The sequence below is a fragment of the Triplophysa dalaica genome, chromosome 11 (genome assembly GCF_015846415.1).
Source record: "Triplophysa dalaica isolate WHDGS20190420 chromosome 11, ASM1584641v1, whole genome shotgun sequence".
NCBI classification, from domain to species: domain Eukaryota; kingdom Metazoa; phylum Chordata; class Actinopteri; order Cypriniformes; family Nemacheilidae; genus Triplophysa; species Triplophysa dalaica.
The window spans coordinates 16,436,756-16,456,847 of record NC_079552.1 but is presented as its reverse complement, the minus strand read 5'-3'; the positions used below and the strand labels follow the sequence as shown (position 1 = coordinate 16,456,847).

General features: G+C 39.0%; 1 protein-coding gene across 1 annotated transcript; it reads left to right on the top strand.

Annotated features, from left to right (window-relative positions):
* Positions 1 to 237: 237 nt before the first annotated feature.
* exoc3l4 (exocyst complex component 3-like 4) lies at positions 238 to 14,119 on the top strand. Its single transcript, XM_056760730.1, has 14 exons — positions 238 to 476; positions 1,598 to 1,888; positions 2,114 to 2,155; positions 3,258 to 3,458; positions 3,809 to 4,418; positions 6,569 to 6,686; positions 6,914 to 7,039; positions 7,997 to 8,097; positions 8,999 to 9,097; positions 9,849 to 9,972; positions 10,977 to 11,099; positions 11,209 to 11,361; positions 12,840 to 12,958; positions 13,248 to 14,119. The coding sequence occupies exons 2-14, from the start codon at positions 1,612 to 1,614 to the stop codon at positions 13,462 to 13,464; spliced, it is 2,310 nt and encodes a 769-aa protein (XP_056616708.1). The 5' UTR covers positions 238 to 476; positions 1,598 to 1,611; the 3' UTR covers positions 13,465 to 14,119.
* Positions 14,120 to 20,092: the final 5,973 nt, after the last annotated feature.

The window sequence follows — 20,092 nt, the reverse complement described above, 5'->3', positions numbered from 1 at the left end:
AGAAAAACAACATTTTTTCTATTTCTAAAGTAATTCTTCATTTGAGGAAACACATAATGCTTTGTAGTAACCACTCTGATTTATTTTTTCTAGTGGTAAGCACAAATGCTTTTTGAGAAATTGAAAGTATATGTGTAATCATTTTCTCAAGCAAATAAAAATCCGGAAGTTAGTAAAAAACAGTGATCTTTCACTGAAGTGTTTTGAACGGCTTGTGACCTTAAAGTAGAGAGTTTAGGTCGTTGGTTTGTTGGCAGTGCATGCGAGCTGTTAATAATTGACAATACAGCTATTCAGTGACGTTCCAAGGTGACCTGTGTTGTAAGTCGTGGATGTCTGAATCTCACCGAATATTTCTTATCGGTTTAACCAGTCGATCTTGTACGTAATGCGCGTGTCTTTCATTGATCTTGAACGCGGAAAGTGAAAGATATTTTCCAGTTCTCCTGTTGACGTTGAACAAACCCGGACATCAGGTGAGTTAAGGCGGAGATTCGCAATGCAACGTTTACAAACAGCTTTATTCATATATTAAAAGTAAAATTACAGTCGTTTTGTGTGGGTTCTTGAACTGCTTGACCTTCAACATCTTATCGTGATCTGTCTCGAACAATCTTTGTTGTGCATTTTTCGGCATAACACCGGTGCCTGCAGATGCTTAGACGCTTTTAGTTTAGTCAAGTTTTAAAATGGTGTCTTTTGTGGTGTTAAATAAATGTAATGTGTCATTTTGATCGGGTTTACCTCTGGGATAATGTTTAGATGACTTGTGACACTGCTTGCTCTGAAAGAGTCGATCAATTCATACATACACTCTTTCGATTTGTGTTGTCCCTCTAATACACTTTAGTACCTTTGTTTAACCAAAATATTCAGATTGTATGTGATATGTTATGTTAAAGGACATATATATATATATATATATATATATATATATATATATATATATATATTGTGAATTGATGTAACCTATCTGACATGCTATTTGGGTCTAAAAAATATGCTATATAAATATATAAACTCAATTATAAAACCAGGTAATATAGGCCTAGCCTGTAAACAATGTAAGTTGTACATCTTTCAGTGACTTAATAACATATTTTCTATGTATTGCAAGTTAAAAGTGAAAACTATGTTATATTTGAATTAAATCATTAATACTATGATCAGCAAATGTGTCTAAAACAGTTTAAACAATCATTCACTACATATTGTAAAGTTAAAGTAAAAACGTTACAAATATATATATATATTTTTAATGTTACATTCCTGTAAACTCGTAGCCATGATAAATTAAGTTACTGGAGGTGTATTTAATTGTTTTACTGAAATATTTGTCACACTATTATTTTGTTAATGTGGGACAGGTAATTTTGTTGCCAAGACAACCTTTGACACAGTTCCACCCCGGTGGAAAAAGTGTTGTTTTCTGTAAACAAAAAAAATCTGTTGATCATGATGTGTCTGCTGCTGATAGGTTCAACATAAGCATTCTCAAACTCAGGTCGACACTGTTCAAACCTTGAGTTGTCATCATTTTGCAGTAATTTAATGTTTAATTTGTATATGTTTATATTTTTTTATATATTTTCTGCAGGCTTTATCAGACTGATGCATGGCAAAATGGCAGAAAGTGGACTAGATGAAGCAGATGGAGATAATGAGGTCAATGACCCATCGACATTGGATGCAGACGCACATCAGACAAAGTTTTTGAAAAATGGTGAAAAACAGACAGAAAGTCCAGTGAAGGAGAAGTTGATAAAGTCAATCAGAGCGAGTTTTAGAATGGTCAACCCTTTGACCTCTAAAAACAAACGGCCAGAGGACACTAACGACGACTCAAGCCAAACCTTGGATTCTCAGTTACGATTGCCGAAATCTCCAAGTAAGTGTTTTGTTACCTTAAAGTACAGTAACGTACTGTACTGTATTGTACCATGGTCAGTGGAAGAGGTGAAACAAAAGCTTACTGTACTGTGTTACTTTTGGTAGTCAAAAATAACATTTTGCTACCTGATCCAAGATCTTCTAAAACATTTAAAAACAATGGTATCTTTATTTATTCAAAGGGCAATTTTGAGTTTAAAGATTTGCATGTTTCTTTCAATAGGCTTGAGCACTGGATCACAATCTTCCCTTAGCAGAATGTCAGGTAAACCCTGTTTTCATAAAATGAATTATGGAAAAACAACTGTGTAGAAGTTAAATATCAGTGAATAAAACAATGTTTAATGTAGTTAAATGCTTTATGCGATTAAATAAGGTTTCAAAAGGAAATCAGATTCTTGTTAAAGGTCCAGTTGAACGAGCAATTTCTGCCAATCTCATATTAATGTTGATTACCTATAGAGTAGTATTACTTCGTATCTTAGAAGAGTAATTAGTTTGATTAAATAAAAAAACATAGAAAGGCTACAGCTGTATGATTATTTCCGAAAACAGACAACTTCCTGGGGGTGTGTGGGCAGGGGGGTAGGAACTACAGCAGGAGCACACAATAATACATCATCACATTACCCCAACGTAACTGTTGATTTACTATAAGTTTGTGTTGTTACCATTATACACGTATGCACCGATTGCCAACAAAACACAGACATATGACTTAGTTTCACTTACTTTGTGCGGTTCATGTCCGGCATCCTTTAGCGCTGGGACCGCCGCATCTATCGGTTTTAAACGATCTGCAAACCCAGCGTTATATCCACCGTTTACATAACATTCATCCCTGAAATGCCGTGGACAAACAAACGCACCTCAACTTCTCTCACTATCCCAAGAGTAACGCACTGAGGCTGCAGGCCCACAGCGCAGCCAATCTTGACGCAGCACAGCCAATCTTAATAGTTAGCGGGTCTTTATATCGCTCCTTGCCCTTGTGCGTGTTTTTTCTGGAAAATTGCCCAATAAGAGATGAAGAATATTTTTATGGTACGGTTTTTCATGCTTGAAAAAAAACGTTCCGAAACGTATACGAACCTTGGGGGAGTGTATCGAGCACATGAATATGTCCAACTTCTTTTTTGACAAGTTGGTTAAGCATGAGAAGCCAGCACGTTTAGCATTGTAAAGAAGTCAGAATGCATGAAACAGCGTTAAATCCCCCCTTTAATATTGGGTTTTTAATATGTTTTCAAAATATCCTTGTAAGGGACATCATGATCATTTGCTAATAGGAAGAATTGATCATTTGTTACACATACTGTAACAATGTGAATCTTTCCCCAAAGTAACATTTTTTTTGTTGTTTTCAGATTCTGCAGTGACAATAACAGATAATCTGGTTAAGAGAGGGGGAAAGTTTAAGCAGAATTTGGGTCTTGGCACCAAAAAAGCCAAACAGGAACATCTGGAACCTGTCACAGAGGTTTTACCTGAAGAGTCCAGACCAGAGGTCAGAGAGAAGATGAGGGACACGTATAGTCTACCAGAGATTCCAACTGTTCCTCTGTCAGGTCAGTGTATTTATCTGCTGTGTTAATATCACAAGTTTCAATAAATGTCAATTTAAACCTGTACATTCCAAAAATATTTTACATTTCATTATTTAAACTTGGGTACCTGTTCAGACTTGAACCCAGGTCCCTGTGAGCTAACAGTGTATGTACAGCCCACACTAAAGCTCTGACTACTTCTTTTAATTTAGAAAAATTAATTGAATTTCAGTGATACAAATATTCGTTAGACAAGATGTGACTTCAGCTTTACATCAACTTTTTAAAGGAGCAATGTGGAGTTTTAGTGGCATCTAGTGGTATGGTTGACAATATTCAGCTTTTGATCATTTCTGTCTTATTTTGTGCAGTAATGGAGATCAACAAACTGATCGAGACTGACGTTTTGGAGGATGCTTATGTGAACCTGCTCTCCCTGCGTTTGGAGCTTCAGAAAGAGCGTCAGGCTCTGGATAAAGAAGATTGTCCCATTGAGCTCGCTCATAAAGAGAAAGATCTCCAACTGCTGTATAAGACACTTAGAAACAAAATGTCTGACATCGTACGCAGCTCAAGCGTCCACAATAAAGAGATGTTGGTGTATGTGGCCTACATTATTCTGGAGGAAGAGAAGAGACGAGAAGAACCAGGAGCCTTGCCAGGATGGAGGGAGGCGTGGAGAGATGCGTTACGAGATGGAGTTAGAGATACTTTGAAGAAAGTTCACCTGGACAGCCGTGAAAAGAACATGTCATGGTTGGCCGTGCATCTGGGGCTTCTGGGTAAAGCGATTGTGGAGGATTTGACCAGAGTTAAGACAGAACTTCTGAACTCATATCCACCGGACTTTAATGTGTTTGAAACATACATCTCCTGCCATCATGATGTCGTGGAGGAGCATTTGAAGGGTCTTCTGAAAGAAGTGACTGAGCTGAAGGATTATTACGCTCTTCTGGATTTTATCATTCATCGCTACCCCAGGTGGGTGACTGACCTTACTTTTACTACAAAAAAGGCTTGGCTAAGGGGATATTTCACCTAAAAATAAAAAATCTGTTATCGCTTATTCACTCTTTTGTCATTAAAAACCTGTATATGACTCTTCTCTGGAACACAACAGACGATATTTTGAGAAATGTCTCAGTGGTTTTGTGTCCATACGATTAAAGCCAGTGTTGTTGGTTATCAGCATGCTTCAAAATATCCTTGTAGTAGAGTAGGCAGGGCGAGACCGTGGTTCGAGTCCGGTGAGTAATTGTGAATTAGCGCCAGCTGTGCGCACACCGGGCTCGAATCACGTAGGAGATTGGGAGCATAAAAGGAACGAGCGACCGGACCGTCGAAGAGAGAGGACCGGGCCCGAACTTATGTTATGTTTGTATTTATATTTATGTTCATGTTTTGTTCGCCGGCGGTCGTCCGTGAGGGGCCGCCGGCTGTTATATTAATTTATTAAATGTTTAAATGTTTGCCGGTTCCCGACTCCTTCCTTCCATTTTATTGAGATTTGTTACATTCCTTCCTCCCGGGTTTCGGCACCAATGTAACAAATCTCAATAAAATGGAAGGAAGGAGTCGGGAACCGGCAAACATTTAAACATTTAATAAATTAATATAACAGCCGGCGGCCGGTGTTGTGCCGAAAAATGCACCCCTGCCAGATTAAGCACCCCCTTCTAACACACGCTGTCTGATTGGCTAATTCTAACCACTCCCCTCCCCACACCTAATCCTAACCCCTCCCCTAACACCTAATCCTCACCCTAACCATTGTGGGGATGAGGGGGTGCATAATCTGGCAGGGGTGCATTTTTCAGCATAACACCGGAACTTATAATAAGTTCGGGCCCGGTCCTCTCTCTTCGACGGTCCAGTCGCTCGTTCCTTTTATGCTCCCATCTCCTACGTGATTCGAGCCCGGTGTGCGCACAGCTGGCGCTAATTCACAATTACTCACCGGACTCGAACCACGGTCTCGCCCCGCCTACTCTACTACAATCCTCTTTTGTGTTCTGTAGAAAGTCATATACAGGTGAGGAATGACATGAGAATGAGTAAATGATGAAAGAATGTTCCTTTTTGGTTATCCCTTTAAATGTGCAGTAGTGGAAACTAGTGGTGAGGTTGCGAATTGCACTCTATGGCTCACTCCATCCCTCCCATTCGAAGCAATTCGGTGGCTGACACAGAACTAAGATGTCGTCACGTTCTCACATCTTTGCTGAGGGAGATAACATATTTACCAAACACGCTCTGTAGAGCAGTTTGTCCGTTTAGGGTTACTGTAGAAACAACATGGAAGTGGACCTGCGGTCTATGCATATAGAAATAGCTCAGTGAAATACATACACAACACTTCCTTATGTAAGATCTTTTCACACCTCTGAAGACATAGTTATGTTTATAATATTGCATTTTTGTCAATAGGTCCGCCAAAAAATTACACATTGGAACTTTAGTGTTATGCAAAAACATGTTTTTGTTAAATTAATAATCTCATTGCCTACGACTCGCTTCTGTGATATACAATATTTTAAAAGAGATTATCCTGGACGGTGCCACTCATTTAACCACAATGAAAAGAAGAGAGAACAGTTGTCAATGCATTAAATAGACCATAAGACACACCATAGTCATCATAAAACCATAGAGGATCTCCAAATTTTTCTTGCAATGTATTCATTTCTGAAGTCATGCTTTAAATGAACCCGCTTTTTAGTGTGTTATTTTCAGTGGTCCACGCCACTGTGCTGTACCTTTCAGATATGCACACGTATACAGTACACATTTACCAGCATAAACATCACTATCAGATTAAATGCAAATGACAAAACGCGTTAGAGCCATTCATGTTTTATTTGACCTGAATTGGCATGCTAAACCAAGTTTCTTGAACCACAGATTTACAGTACATCATCAAGTTTACAGTTTACAAAACTATCAAAACAGATCCATTCATTCTATTACACCAATTCAACTCCAGCAATGCTTACAGTGATGTTTACTATACAGTACTAAAAAACTGTATAGTTTTCCTCATAGAATAATCCAGTCATGTTTAAATCCAAATATAAAGAAATTTTTCTAAGAAATGGATTGTGTTTTAACATGTGTTATTGTTGTTCCCACAGTGAGAAGATAATGGGCAGCAATGACTTGCAACCGGAGATGAATGTGGAATGGAAAACTCTGCCACTAAACAAAGATTTTCTTAATCAGATCAAAACCAAATACTGCAGTCGCTTACAGGTGAATACATCAACATCTGTGATCTCTGTGAAGGGGGGCCTTCGGGAATCCTGTCCTGGGCACTCTGATGGGTGTGGGCCTGATGTGGCACAATAAAAAAGACAAAAGACAAAATATAATTGTGAATTTAATAGACGGCATTGGTAACTGACAATGTGATGTAGATGATGTACAGTAGTTTGATTAAATACAACTTATTCTGCTAATTGATGTAATTTCCTTGCCAGATTGACATGAGAGCATCACTTGACAGAATTATTGAGCTGGAGAACGAGGAGATGTGGGAAAACAGGAGTAAACCCACAATTGATGAAGGACTCTACAGCTCACACATAGACATGGATATCTGGACGGTGAGACAGAGTGTCCAAATGCAAATCCTTCCTTTAAAGTGGGAAGTCCCTGTATTTCCTATTGACACAGACTTTTAAAAACTTTTATTTACCAGTGGAGGGCAGTAAAGGTCCTAAAGTGCAGGGGTCCCAAAAAATATTTACGTCCAATTCGTATGCAATTATTTTTAGTTAAATGTGTTCTCAGATGTTTCCACTGATACACACATGTCAACTTACATTCCTACTGTTCCTATGAATACTTCTGAATACTTTTTAGGTATAAATGAATAAATAGAAAGAAATCTTTGTGAACTTTTATATAAATCCTCACTCTGCACCTGCTCACCACAAGGTTATAATGACCTGTTTGTAGCTTGTTGTTATATTAACGGGGGCGGTGGGGGGGTTGGGGACATGCCCAAATTTGGTCCTAAGGTATGATTGGGGCCGGAACAAGTTATTTCTCAGGGACTTAATAGCTGTGGTGTGGTGAAGACCAGTGCCCAGTTCGTTTAAAATATACCTTAATATGTCTTGGTTGTGCCCAACATCACTCAGAAATTACGCAATAATATTTAGAGAAAGGTTCCAGTGGTTTTGTGTCTGTACAATTGAAGTCAATGGGTGTCAAAGTTTTTTGGTTATCAGCGTTCTGCAGAATATCTTCTTTTGTGTTCTGCAGAAGAAAGAAAGCCATACAGGATTGAAATGACGATCAGTGAAAGATCTTTTTTTTTTGGGTGAACTATATCTGAAAGTAAAGCCTGTCTCAAAAAAGTTTGTTAAATAATGAAAGAGTATATGTGTATTGTACAGAAATACTAATCCGAGTGATCCTTAAAAACATAAAACAGTTAACTAGTTTACAAAAATTTGTCCTGAGATTATAGACAGATACCAGTTGGTTTGATTGGGCCGCTGTAATTCTAAAAACAACATAAGAGATGAATGTACATAGTTTTTTTTGTTTTGTAGAATATTAAAGGGCATGTACAAGGATCCAGTAGGATCGATGTGAACCTTGAGGAGAAGGTTGTCCGTTCCTGCTTGGAGGAACTGAAGCTATTTCCAAAACGGTATGTAGCCTATTCAAGAACAAACATGGCAATTGAAGTTTTATAGCTTAAAGCTTTGCAATCCTTCTGTTGTTTACATTCTATGTGGAAAGGACAATGAGTCTCAAGAGTTTCAAGAACATACGGCATTCAGTTATACATTGTACAGCTGTGAAAATTGACTAGAGACTATTTTAAAGTTTTTCTGAATTGTGTTTAGGTAAAATTATCCTCTTGAACTACTGACAATATTTCTCCAAACTTTCTTATAAAACTATGGTTTCTATTTGCATTTATTTGCAGAAAATGAAAACTGGAGAAACAGGTCAATAAAAGAAAAGATGATCTGCATTTTTTCAGAACTCAAACACAAAGAAAAACAAGTGTAGATTCACTTTTAAGCAATACAGCAGTAATATTTCTACATGTACTTAGGAAAAGTGAAAAAAAATTATGATATATCCTGGATTTTTATCACATTTTATTTCATGTGGCTTATCATGCTGACAGTCTTTCACATTGCTGGTGGATGACTTTGTTATTCCTGAGGTTTGATTTTCTTGAAATTCAACAGACACTGGACTAACCACAAAATATCTAGAAATGATGATTAATTTAAAATCGTCTCATAATTTTTTCCGCTGATGTATGTTAAGTTATGTCTAATCATTTGCCTCGTTTCATAAACAGTAGGCGATACTTTCAGTTTTGTTTTTGTCGAATATGTTTATATTTACTTTTTCTTCCCAGACCTGTTTAAAACACAGGATCAGTAACTGACAGTGTGGTCCCATATGACATAAGCATATTTCTTTGTTGTCCGTTTGCATTTCATTCAATCATTGGTTTCGAGATTGGGGCCTTCAATGAAAAGCAAACAGCAGTAATTCATGAAATGTGGATGTCTGTATTCTCTCTTTAGATTTGAGTCAGCGTTTGTTGAGTGGAACAGTGATGTCTCTAACTCATCTCTCTGGACAGCATATCACATCAGTTATATCAACAGCTTTAGTGCTTTAAAGTAAGTCACTCTATCAGATATGTATCCCACAATGCTTGTAAATTCTTTTGCTACTTACAGGAGTTTGGGTGGAGTAGAAATAATATTTGAATAGCTAATCTAGTTCAAAGAAAACATTAGCTTAAATCTTAAAGACGTCAAACACTGAAAAACAATTTGCAATGATTTGAAAAGCTTGAAAACATATTGAGCATAAAGGCATGCGTGTAAAGCTGGTTTTACAATACGACACCTCGCAGCTGGTGGTGTACAAATGCTTCTGCGGGTAGATCATAATGCCCTAAAGACATTCTACACAAACAATTCATCACGTGATTTCTGTGAATGAACGCACAACCAGCCAGTTGGCAGGGAAAGTCCCGAACCGGTCTTGTAGACTTTACTGTACTGTTTGGAATTTTATGTCTTGAATATATTTCTAATTAAATGTAAAAGTACTTATTTAAGGACATTATACCAAAACCACATTTTGTATAAAGCAAGAATGGAAATCTTTTTACATGTTTAATTCAATTCAGAATTAAACTAACAATAAGTTAACCCAAGCTACAAGGCTGCAATATTAATCATAATAAATGTTTGCAAAAGTGCAAAGAAATACTACAAAGAACACAAAATACAAATACATTAGATGTTTTAAGATTAATAGTAAAAAAATTATAAAACAAAATGAAAGTATATAGACAGTTGTAGATTCATATGCTGTAAAACACACATTTTAATATGATTTCATCTAAAATGATTTCTTCAGAGAGCACATGGAAGGCTATAAAGATAGTTGCCTGATTCTATTGGAGCAGGTTAATAAAGAGATCGATGGACTGACCAGCAGACTCCGTCACACTCTGATGGAGAACTTCAAAACAGATGTCAAGGTGGGACAAAATGTGTCTGAACGTGTGAAACACACACAGTTATCACTGTAAATGATATGATGTGCTTTTTAGGACTTTCAATGCAAAGGAAATTGACAGCAAGAATATATCTGGCTGTAGACTCTTGAAAATAAAGATGCTTCACGATGCCATATAAGAAGCTTTTTGTCTAAATGGTTACAGAAATCTCTTCACATCCTGATAGCAATCAAGAAGTATAGTGGTCATATAATAATTTATTAATTTAATATCATCTGTGAAAGGCGTAGGACCAAAAAACGTCGCCCAATACAAAAGTTCTGGCCGAACACTTTGAATGGTCAAGTGTACGTTTCAGCCAACGTATTATGCATACCACAGTGCACCCTGTTTACGCAGACATCATACATTATGAGCTCGCTCGTCTGAATCATGAAAGAGGAAAAACTTGAATTAACATCAGTTCAGTTTTTACATAATGGAGACAGCTCCGGCAGTCAAAGGGTCTGAAAGACGATACCATAGCTGCCTTTTTTTTCGGACAGGTATGTACATGCTTCTAGAAGAATGCAATGGATTTAGTTTGTCATTCGTTGCTTGGATTAAAAAAATACATTCATGTGTTTGGAGGAGGTGTGGCTTTGGACGACGAATTGAAAAAAGGGGATTATAATTTCAGTGCTAGCAGGCTAAAGTTAGCACCTTTCCAAATCAACCACCCCACCTTTAACGTCCAAAGCTTTCTGTTTCACAAATGGTTCTTCAGATAAAAAGCAAGAAAAGATGGTTCCTTAAGGAACCTTTGACTGAATGCTTCTTTGTGAAACCCCAAATGGTTATTCTATGGCATCGCTGAAACTTTAAAGCACCTTAATAGTTAAGAGTGTACTTTGAGGTATAAGGCTTTAAAAATCAGAGTTATTGCAATATGGCAAAATCTTTGTGAATATCAGATTAGAAATGGAAAGACAATTGAAATGTGAAGGCGTAGAGAATAAATTCAAAGGAAGTGCTTCTGTTTGTAGCCCTTCCTCAGGAGACAAATGACAAGAAAATGGTTTTCATTTGAAGACGATTTTTCTCAGCTCATCAGTAGAACCAAAAGTCTTTCTGAACAGACCAAATACATGAGCCCAAAACATAAACAGGTGAGACTCTGACCATTCACACTTACGAATTTGTGTTGACTTTACCCTTTAGTTTTTTTAATTAATCTCTCTTTATGAATATTTCTGTTATGTCTTGATGAATCTTTAGGCTTTCGTGAATGAAGCTCACTTTTTTGTGGTGAAAGAATACATATCTCAACTCATGAAGAATAACTACTCATGCAAAAACCAGAAGAATGAATCAGCCGCTTCTAAGATCACCAGTCAGTGGGCCGAACTTAAAGAGATTTTTCAAGATATGGTAAATCCACAAAATACAACTTGATATGGCGTATGTTTCTCATAGCATACACAATTAGAGACTGAATGATTGAGTTGAATGAGCTGCATTACAATACATAGCTACTCAGGGCCGGCGCAACAGGCAGAGCAGGCAGTTGCCTAGGGCCTCAGGCTTGGAGGTGGGGCCTCCATAACTGTAACCTTTCACACGCCCGTTCTACAAGCACGTTCTCTATCGCGTCTTTTTGCACATCTTATATACTGTGAAATACAAGGTTATGTCAAAATCACATGAAAACCGACCGTTATGTCTTTAGTGAAACTAAACAGTCGGATATATATCCCTTTATTGGATCAGTGAATTAAAGTGACTGTTGTTATTGCGGAATAGACCCCTTCAGTATGACACAAGAAGATCCTCCGTTTCGGGCCGTGTCAGGGCTTTTTCTCCGGCTGCATTACAAAATCCCTTATGTATAGACTAAAAACCTGCTGCTGATTTTGTCGTCAATGTTAATGAAACAACAAAATGCAAAATCATGGACTGCTCTGGACCAAAGAAGTTTTGTTTTATTTATTTAATTCATACAGTGAAGAAGCTGTGTTTCATTTCAACATTATTTAGTTTCTTGGTTAAAATGCTACTGTACCTGATAATAAGATTTTATCAACCCCTACTTTGACCTAAATAGTCTGTCTTTTTTTCTTTCTTTTGAAGTGAAAGTGGAACACACCTACAATAACCCTATACACTTGTCCACAAGCCAAGCAAGGCAGAAAAAACTATAGTAATAGCCAATTGGTGCATTCTCTGAATGTAGCCTATAAGAGAATAAACACTTTCCTGCAGCTGACTGATTTTAAGTCATTTATTTATGATGGTGCTTTTTTCCCATTTTAAATATATACTCATCCAAAAGAGTGGAAAAGTGATGGCTGTGTTGCTGTAAACATTTTACAAAAAATAATAAAAAAAATAAATCCCAGCCGCCATAATTTTTTTAAATCATTTTAATAACATCATTAACGTTTTACAGTGTAAAAAATACTTTATTCATTCTAAAAGGTGGAGGTGACGGGGGTGCTGAGGGGCCTCCAAAATACATTTTGCCTAGGGCTTCCAAATGTTTAGAACCAATATGAGGACACGTCTTTATTATCCAGATTTTAGATGAATAATAAAAAGTTGCTTTAGCTAGACTACTTGCTGTTTTTTTTCTCCTCACATTCTGGTTTGTCTTACTACAATAAATAAAAAAATAGACACAATTTAGTTGTGTCTATTATTTACAGTAGCTATCAAGTCATTCAAAGGTTTTAAACATCATACGCTGTACAAAAAAAAAACGTAATTGTAAAGAAATTTACATAATTCTTTTTACAGATTTTCCAAATATATTGTAAAAAAAGAAAGTTGGAAATATGTTTAAAAACTGAAATTACAGAAAAGACACAAGTAAACATGATGCAAATACGTTACTGTGTCATTCTCCACAGAATTCCACGTTAGATTACCTCCATCCAGTTGGGAACCATCTAAGCAAGATTGTTGGATGTAAAAAAAGTGAAATAAAAAATAACCTACAGCCATTGGTTGAGAACTATCCTGATATCAGGTGAGACTCCCTGTCATTCATGTATTTATTAAAGAATCAGCATATTGTAAAGGGAATTTGCCTGTATTTTCATCCCTTAAATCTTATAATATGCCAATGAATATTTTTCTGTCGTGTGATGCTACTTTTTTGCCGCTAAGTGTCGCTCTCTCGTATGTACTACACTGCTGCCATGTTGCCAGCATAAAAATGACCGAGTGACCTTTAGAATTGCAACACATCAGAATGAGAAATAATCACTAGAGGGGAAGTTGTTGTTTGACCCACTCTTTTCTTTCACATTCTCCAGAAAGAGTCATATGTCAGCTGTGCTGTACTTTCGAGGGGTCATCAGAGGTCGAGATAAGCATATTGTACTGGAGCGACTGATGGAGTTGAAAAGTAGCATTACGAATAAAAGGACTGAAGAGCAGGTCCTCTTTACAGAGATTCAAGCAGCTGTGAACACAGACTGCTTTGCTGGTTCACCATTCACATGTCTTTCTTTCATGGTCCCGGACAGTTAATCCACAGAAAAGCACATGGCAGTACCCATATATCTAATGATATAAGCAGTAAGATATATTGTTTAAAGATCTCTGTCAAACCTCTCTAAAATATGCAATGTTTGTGGTATATTATTATGTGTATTTTACCTGTTGTGGATCATATTTTAATACAGTAAGATCAGAACATTCGTCTTGTTATGTCTATTTAAATATTACAACGTGAACTAGTTATAGTGTTAATAATATCAGTGATAATAAATAATCGTAATAATAAATTCATACATTTTAACTTAAATACAAGCTGTGAAACACGTTCTCAAAACATGTTGCAGGGTATACTTGTAGGGATATTTTTATTTATAAGTTCGTAATGCAAAATATAAAAAACCATGCTCATAATTTGTAAATAATATATTTATGGTAGCCAGTGTGATTTTAATGAGTGAATGTAGAAGCCTCTCACCTATTATATCATCAGATAATTTATAGTTAACAGTGATGTTCAGTTTAATACCAACATGCATGACATACCTGTTTCAGACAAATATTCAACATAACCTGTATAAATGCTGTTTTTAAATATTTGTGAGCATTTTGTAATTACTGCAAAGGTAAAAAATTTATATTTTGCTATGTGACAGTTGTGTGAATATACATTTAATCTTCCTTATTATCCTTGAAGTTGCTTTCATTTATTATTATTCCCAATCAACAACGTAGAGAGGGGCAGAATGATTAATGAAAAAATGAACTCCGAAATAGATTGAATGCAATGATTGTGAAGATTTTATCCTTTTTATTTCCTGCAGCGCAAGGTTTTGGCCATGCCAAGGCTATTGTTTAAAAAATGTACAAACTAACAGATAAGATTTCAAAATGTCAGCGGTCAGTAGAGATTGTTGCTTTAACCTGATTATCCTCTATTGTAGGATAATTATGCAGATAACAGAAGAAAAGACCTTGAAGGGAATTTCTGAGGTTATGATCATTTCCTCTAGTGTTATTAATACTCCAAATATCGTCACTTTCATAATTAGGGAAATTTACCAGTAAAGTCCCCTTGTGTTGTTTAGGCTTAGGACTGGCAAATCCGTAGCAGTTTAATTTCAACAACATTCATTTCAATAAAGAACGAGCCATCACCATCATAAGCTTACAGAAAACAGTGATCCGAAGTCTGGTCCGAGGGTTCTCTGTGCCCAAGAGTTCAAGAACATACTTTATAACATTTCAATATTAGTAAAAGGCACTGATGTGTAATGAAACGAATGAAGATTTCAGACAGATTTCAAATTCTATATAGGATCACATTGATTCACTATATGAGTCTTTCTTCAGCGCATGCACACTATTTCTGACTATATCATGTCACTTAAAAGTGTCGAAAAAATTTGTCATACTAATTTCCATTGAAATGCACAGAAACATCTGGGTTACGACTGTAACCTCTGTTCCCTGATGGAGGGAACAAGACGTTGTGTTGTGAAACCTTGACCTTGAGAACCTATCATCTCCGAGAGGAATTTAAAATGCCAATGGGCTTGGCAAATGGCACACGCACGCCAGTCTCTGCCCCGTACAAACGGGTATGAAAGGAAGATGGCGGCGGTCATTCACTCACCCTTTGGGCTGAGGAACCTGAGAGGTATCTCCCAGCCGCTGCAGCGGATCGGCAAAGGATTGTGGCATGAAGACACAACGTCTTGTTCCCTCCATCAGGGATTGGAGGTTACAGTCATAACTGAGACGTTTCCCTTCAGTCGGTCTCTCTACGTTGTGCTACAGTGAGAAGTAATCTTCCGGTTGGAACAGTAGTGGTCAAACTGAGAAGCCTTTACTGATCATCACGGACGGAGGCATTCGTCTCTAGTAGTGAGGCGCCTTCCGTAGCCGTAATACTAGTGAAACACTGCTCTCCTCTTGGATTTTGTGTTAAGGAGACCACATCCTACCACTAGGGGAGGTACATGTGGAAATCCTCGTCATCAGCTAAGAATCTTGGCGTTTTATTCGAAAGTACTCTGTCATTTGAAAGCCATGTCGCCAACACATGTAAAATAGCATTTTTCCATTTTAAGAATATATCTAAATTACGTCATATTCTGTCACTGTCAGATGCAGAGAAATTAATTCATGCATTCATGACATCAAGACTAGATTACTGTAATGCACTTCTAGGTGGTTGCCCTGCGGGCCTATTACAAAAACTGCAACTGGTTCAAAACCCGGCAGCTCGAGTTCTTACACGTACAAAAAAGTATGGGCATATAACCCCGGTTCTGTCAACCTTGCACTGGTTACCTATAAAGCATCGCATTAACTTTAAGATCTTCCTTATTACCTATAAAGCCCTACATGGTCTAGCGCCGCAGTATTTGAATGAACTTCTATTGTATTACAGACCTCCGCGTACATTACACTCTCAGGCGTCCTGTCAGTTGGTAATACCTAGAATTTCAAAATCAAGTGCAGGTGGTAGATCCTTTTCTTATCTAGCGCCTAAACTTTGGAATATTCTTCCCTGCACGGTCCGGGAGGCAGACACACTCTGTCAGTTTAAATCTAGACTAAAGACTCATCTTTTTAATCTTGCATACACTACACCTCCATAATATTAATCCTTAGAGGATTTAGGCTGCATTATTTAGATCAACCGGAACCAGGAACACATCCAACAACAAATGATGTACTTGTTGCATCAAAGAGTGCAGAACAGCGCTCTTCTCTCAGCCAATCTTGTCTCTTTGTTCCAAGGTTACCGCAGGATGCAGTTTATGCCCAGACCTGATGGCAGAGCTGAGAATGGGAAGGGGTGACCTGACAAGAGCTAAGAGGATAGAGCTGGATAAAGGACGCGACAACTTTGTTTTTCCTACAACATTTCAAATGCTATTAGATTGTTATTGATAATCTTAAATCCTTCATTTTTATATTTTTATTAAGCCTTGTTGTGCAAGCACTGTTGAGCTTGTGAAGAGGCGGCAGCTTTTGCCAGAGGGGAACTGAAATCCCCTGGTTGGGCCTGGGTTCCCCTGAGGGTTTTTTTCTCGATGGGAGTTTTGGGTTCCTCACCACCGTTTGCATATTATTTTGCACTATCTGCCTGGCCGGGGGGGCTGCTTTAGAATTCATACTTGTATTCAATGTGTCTCATGTACAGCTGCTTTGTAACAATGAAAATTGTAAAAAGCGCTATATAAATAAAGTTGAGTTGAGTTGAGTTGAGAGACACTAACATGGTCTCCCCAGTGGGGAGAATAGTCACTCAAAATAAAATGGTTGTAAAACCACGCAAAGGTACTGGGGTGTAGCCTGACCCGCAGCATTACATATGTCTGCCAGAGAGGCGCCTTGAGCCAGTGCCCACGAGGAGGCCATACTACGAGTAGAGTGGGCTCTCACTGCCAGTGGCCACAGGCGATCTTGGGACTGGTATGCCAAAGTAATGACATCCACAATCCAATGCACCAACCTCTGTTTGGAGATAGACCCTCCCCTGGTGCTGTCCTCCAAAACAGAAAAAGAGCTGCTCAGAGCTTTTAAGGCTCTGTGTGTGGTCCAAGTAGAGGCGCAGTGCACGTACTGGACACAGCAAGTTGGAGGTTGGGTCTTCCTCCCCAGAGGGGCGCGCCGGCAGGGTTACCACCTGGTCCCGGAAGGGAGTGGTGGGATCCTTGGGCACGTAACCGGGCCGGTGTCTCAGGATACCCTGAGAGTGACTGCACGAATTGGGACACCCATGGGACACAAAGAATGCTGGAGGTCACTTACCCTCTTGGTAGAAGTGGGTGCCATCAAGAGCACGGTCTTCATCATCAGATGAGGAGACTGGTGTCTCTGAGGGGCCAAACCAAGACCCAGTAGGACCATATTACGCGCCGAGGTCGCGCCCCTGAGGAACCTGGTGTAAGATCTTGCCCAGATCAAAGGTGACCATTTGGGGCATCGTAAAATACCCCGACCTCTCAATAGGGGTCTAACCAGTGAATAGAGATCTGGGTGTGGAAACAAAAAGGACCATTTGGGGCATCGTAAAAGACCCTGACCTCTCAATAGGGGTCTAATCTGCGTCAGCAGATTTGGGTTTTGAAATAAAGAGGACCATTGAGGGTCGTTAAGACCATGACCTCTCAGTGGAACTCTAATCGGCGCCAGCAAGTCTGATCCAATTTCCATTCTTGTACGAACTTCATGTCAATGTACTTATAATCCTGGCATGTTCTATATCTAAATGTTACTCTCGTCATTCCTGGAAAGATGAGGAATGGCACAATAATGTGTGTGATACCATATCTATGTTATGTCATTCTAAAGATTTCTACAGCGCCAAACTTCCAAGTAATCCTAAATGCAAATGAGCTAATAGGCGAAACAAAGGAATTTTACTTCGCTCCAAAATCAGCTCATCACATTGGATAACTAACTTTGGAGGGGTGTGGAACCCCCCAGGCTTTAAAACACCCGTGAACGGAGCAAACGATGCTCAGCTCTTCCGTGTGTTTGCGCATTCCAGTTCAAGAACACCTCCTGAGACCTGTCTCTCTCTTCGGAGACAGTTTTTCCTTTCGGCAGAATTACTTCGGCTAACTTCGACAGCCAATCCCGGCTCTAAGAAAGAAGTAGACGGACTCATCAGCTTGCTTTGAAAACTATCAGGACTCTGAGAACACTTTTCCACGGGCAAAAAACCTTGTCCAAGCACACTCAAATGGAAACCAATGCAAGAATCAACTATTTCCTAAATAGGTGCGTTTAAGCTGTGACCCCTTTTAACTAAGGAGACTGTCCACGATGGTTCATGCAGATGTGAATAGCTGTTTGTAAAACTGCCACTCTTTACTTTGTCTATTTCTTACCTTTCTTTACTGCATTTGTTTCATGTTTTGTTTGTTAGCATTTGTTATTTTGTTAGTTAGTCGGTTTGTATTCCCTTTAGTGTGATCAATAAACCTGCATTTGTTATCTACAATTGAACTGTTGCTGTGTCTCTTTATCACATGTTAACGTCACTTAAACTGCTTGATTTCGTTATCATTTCTGGAGCGGTACTGTACAGTAAGAGTGTTATGTTTCCAGGGCCAGGAAAGTAATATTTCTTAGAATTAATATACGATCTGCGGATCACTCGCTGGACAAGTGAGTTTAGTTTGTACCTATTATCAGGTCTGCTGAATCCGATAAAGTGTATAAGATAGGTGTAGTTAATCATCATTAATTATCCGTATTTTAGTGTGATCAAACTCATAGTTTCCCCGAAATACACTACACTGGTGACCAGGTTATGTCGACCAAGGGACTTACCCTCCAGGAGATCTTGATGAGCAGCAATAGCTGCTACATACACTCTCAACATGGATGGGGAGAGATTACTCTCTAATCTCTGTTGTAAGAAGGTCAACACTGACCCAATCAAGCAACTCGGTGGGTTCTCCCCGTGGGAAGAATACCAGGACGAGAAGAGGCGCCACTTATAAGCGTACACACGCCTAGTAGCGGGGCAACTAGCTTGCAGGACGGTTTCTCTGACCGCTGGCGGCAAAGCCAGTCAAGGTCTCCTCTTCCCGCCAAGGGGCCAGGCATGGAGATTCCAGAGGCCTGGGTTGGGGTGCCAGACCGTGCCCTTCCCCTGCGACAGAAGGTCCTTCATCAGGGGAATTGACCAGGGGGGGCTGTCGTCAGAGCCATTAATGTCTAAGAGCCAAGTCTGGTTGGGCCAGGAAAAAGCCTGTGTAGACAGGGCCAGACCGAATGGCACTGTACTGACTGCTCTGCCCACTTACCTGCTTGGTGTTGCCGCCAGCCAACTCAACATCACTTAGAGATTGCGGAAGGTAGTGAGAAGTTGTGTCCCCCGGTGCAGAGTGCTGCGGGGAAGCCCGGAGAGAGAGAAGCTCTTTGAGAGAGAGTGGGCGCCCGGCCCTAAAGAGGGCTTGGGTGGGGGATGTTTAAGCAACATGTTTGGCAGGGGGGGGGGGTCGACCGCTGAACTCTCCATCCCCATGGCTCATCCTGTCAGGGCCGCTTTAGGCGGGTTCCCAAGTCCTTGTCCCGCGGGGCTCTGCATCTCTGATGGCCGTCGCCTCGAGGGCCCAGTATCAGCCGGGCCACCGCGGGGGGGCGGGGCAGCTGGAGGGCACATTCTCAGAACAGTACACTTGTACGCTTGTACAAACCCTACAAAAAAACAGCCTCGTTTTGCAAAGCCTTCACCATGTTCTCATTCAGAAAACACAAACACACAATATAATGAACTAAAGTGTCAAGAAGTAATCTCAAATATCACAGATTTGTCCATTCAGTGGCAAAACTGATGACACACCAATCAGAATCTCAGGATAATATCAATAGGAGCACAGATAATTGTGCATCCTAGAATCATCTACTGGGCTTTATACTATTTACAGTAAACATACAGTATAATCACAGTAAATACTTTACATGAGAGAAATTTCACTATTCTGTATCCAGGACACTGTGGCACGTAACCTCAAATTTACAATCTTTTTTACAAAGTCAGTTTTACAAATGTGCCTTTGTAGCCTTTTTACCTGTTACCTATTTTTTCAGAAAATAGTATACTTTTACGAAATTGGGGAAATGGTGCAGTGGATGCCAAATTTTATTGTATTGCCTCCCATTGACAAAT

Coding starts and splice junctions, on each gene's coding strand:
- exoc3l4 (XM_056760730.1), top strand. CDS start 1,612: ATGCATGGCAAAATGGCAGAAAGTGGACTAGATGAAGCAGATGGAGAT. Junction 1,889..2,113: donor ACGATTGCCGAAATCTCCAA/GTAAGTGTTTTG, acceptor TTCTTTCAATAG/GCTTGAGCACTGGATCACAA. Junction 8,098..8,998: donor CTGAAGCTATTTCCAAAACG/GTATGTAGCCTA, acceptor TTCTCTCTTTAG/ATTTGAGTCAGCGTTTGTTG.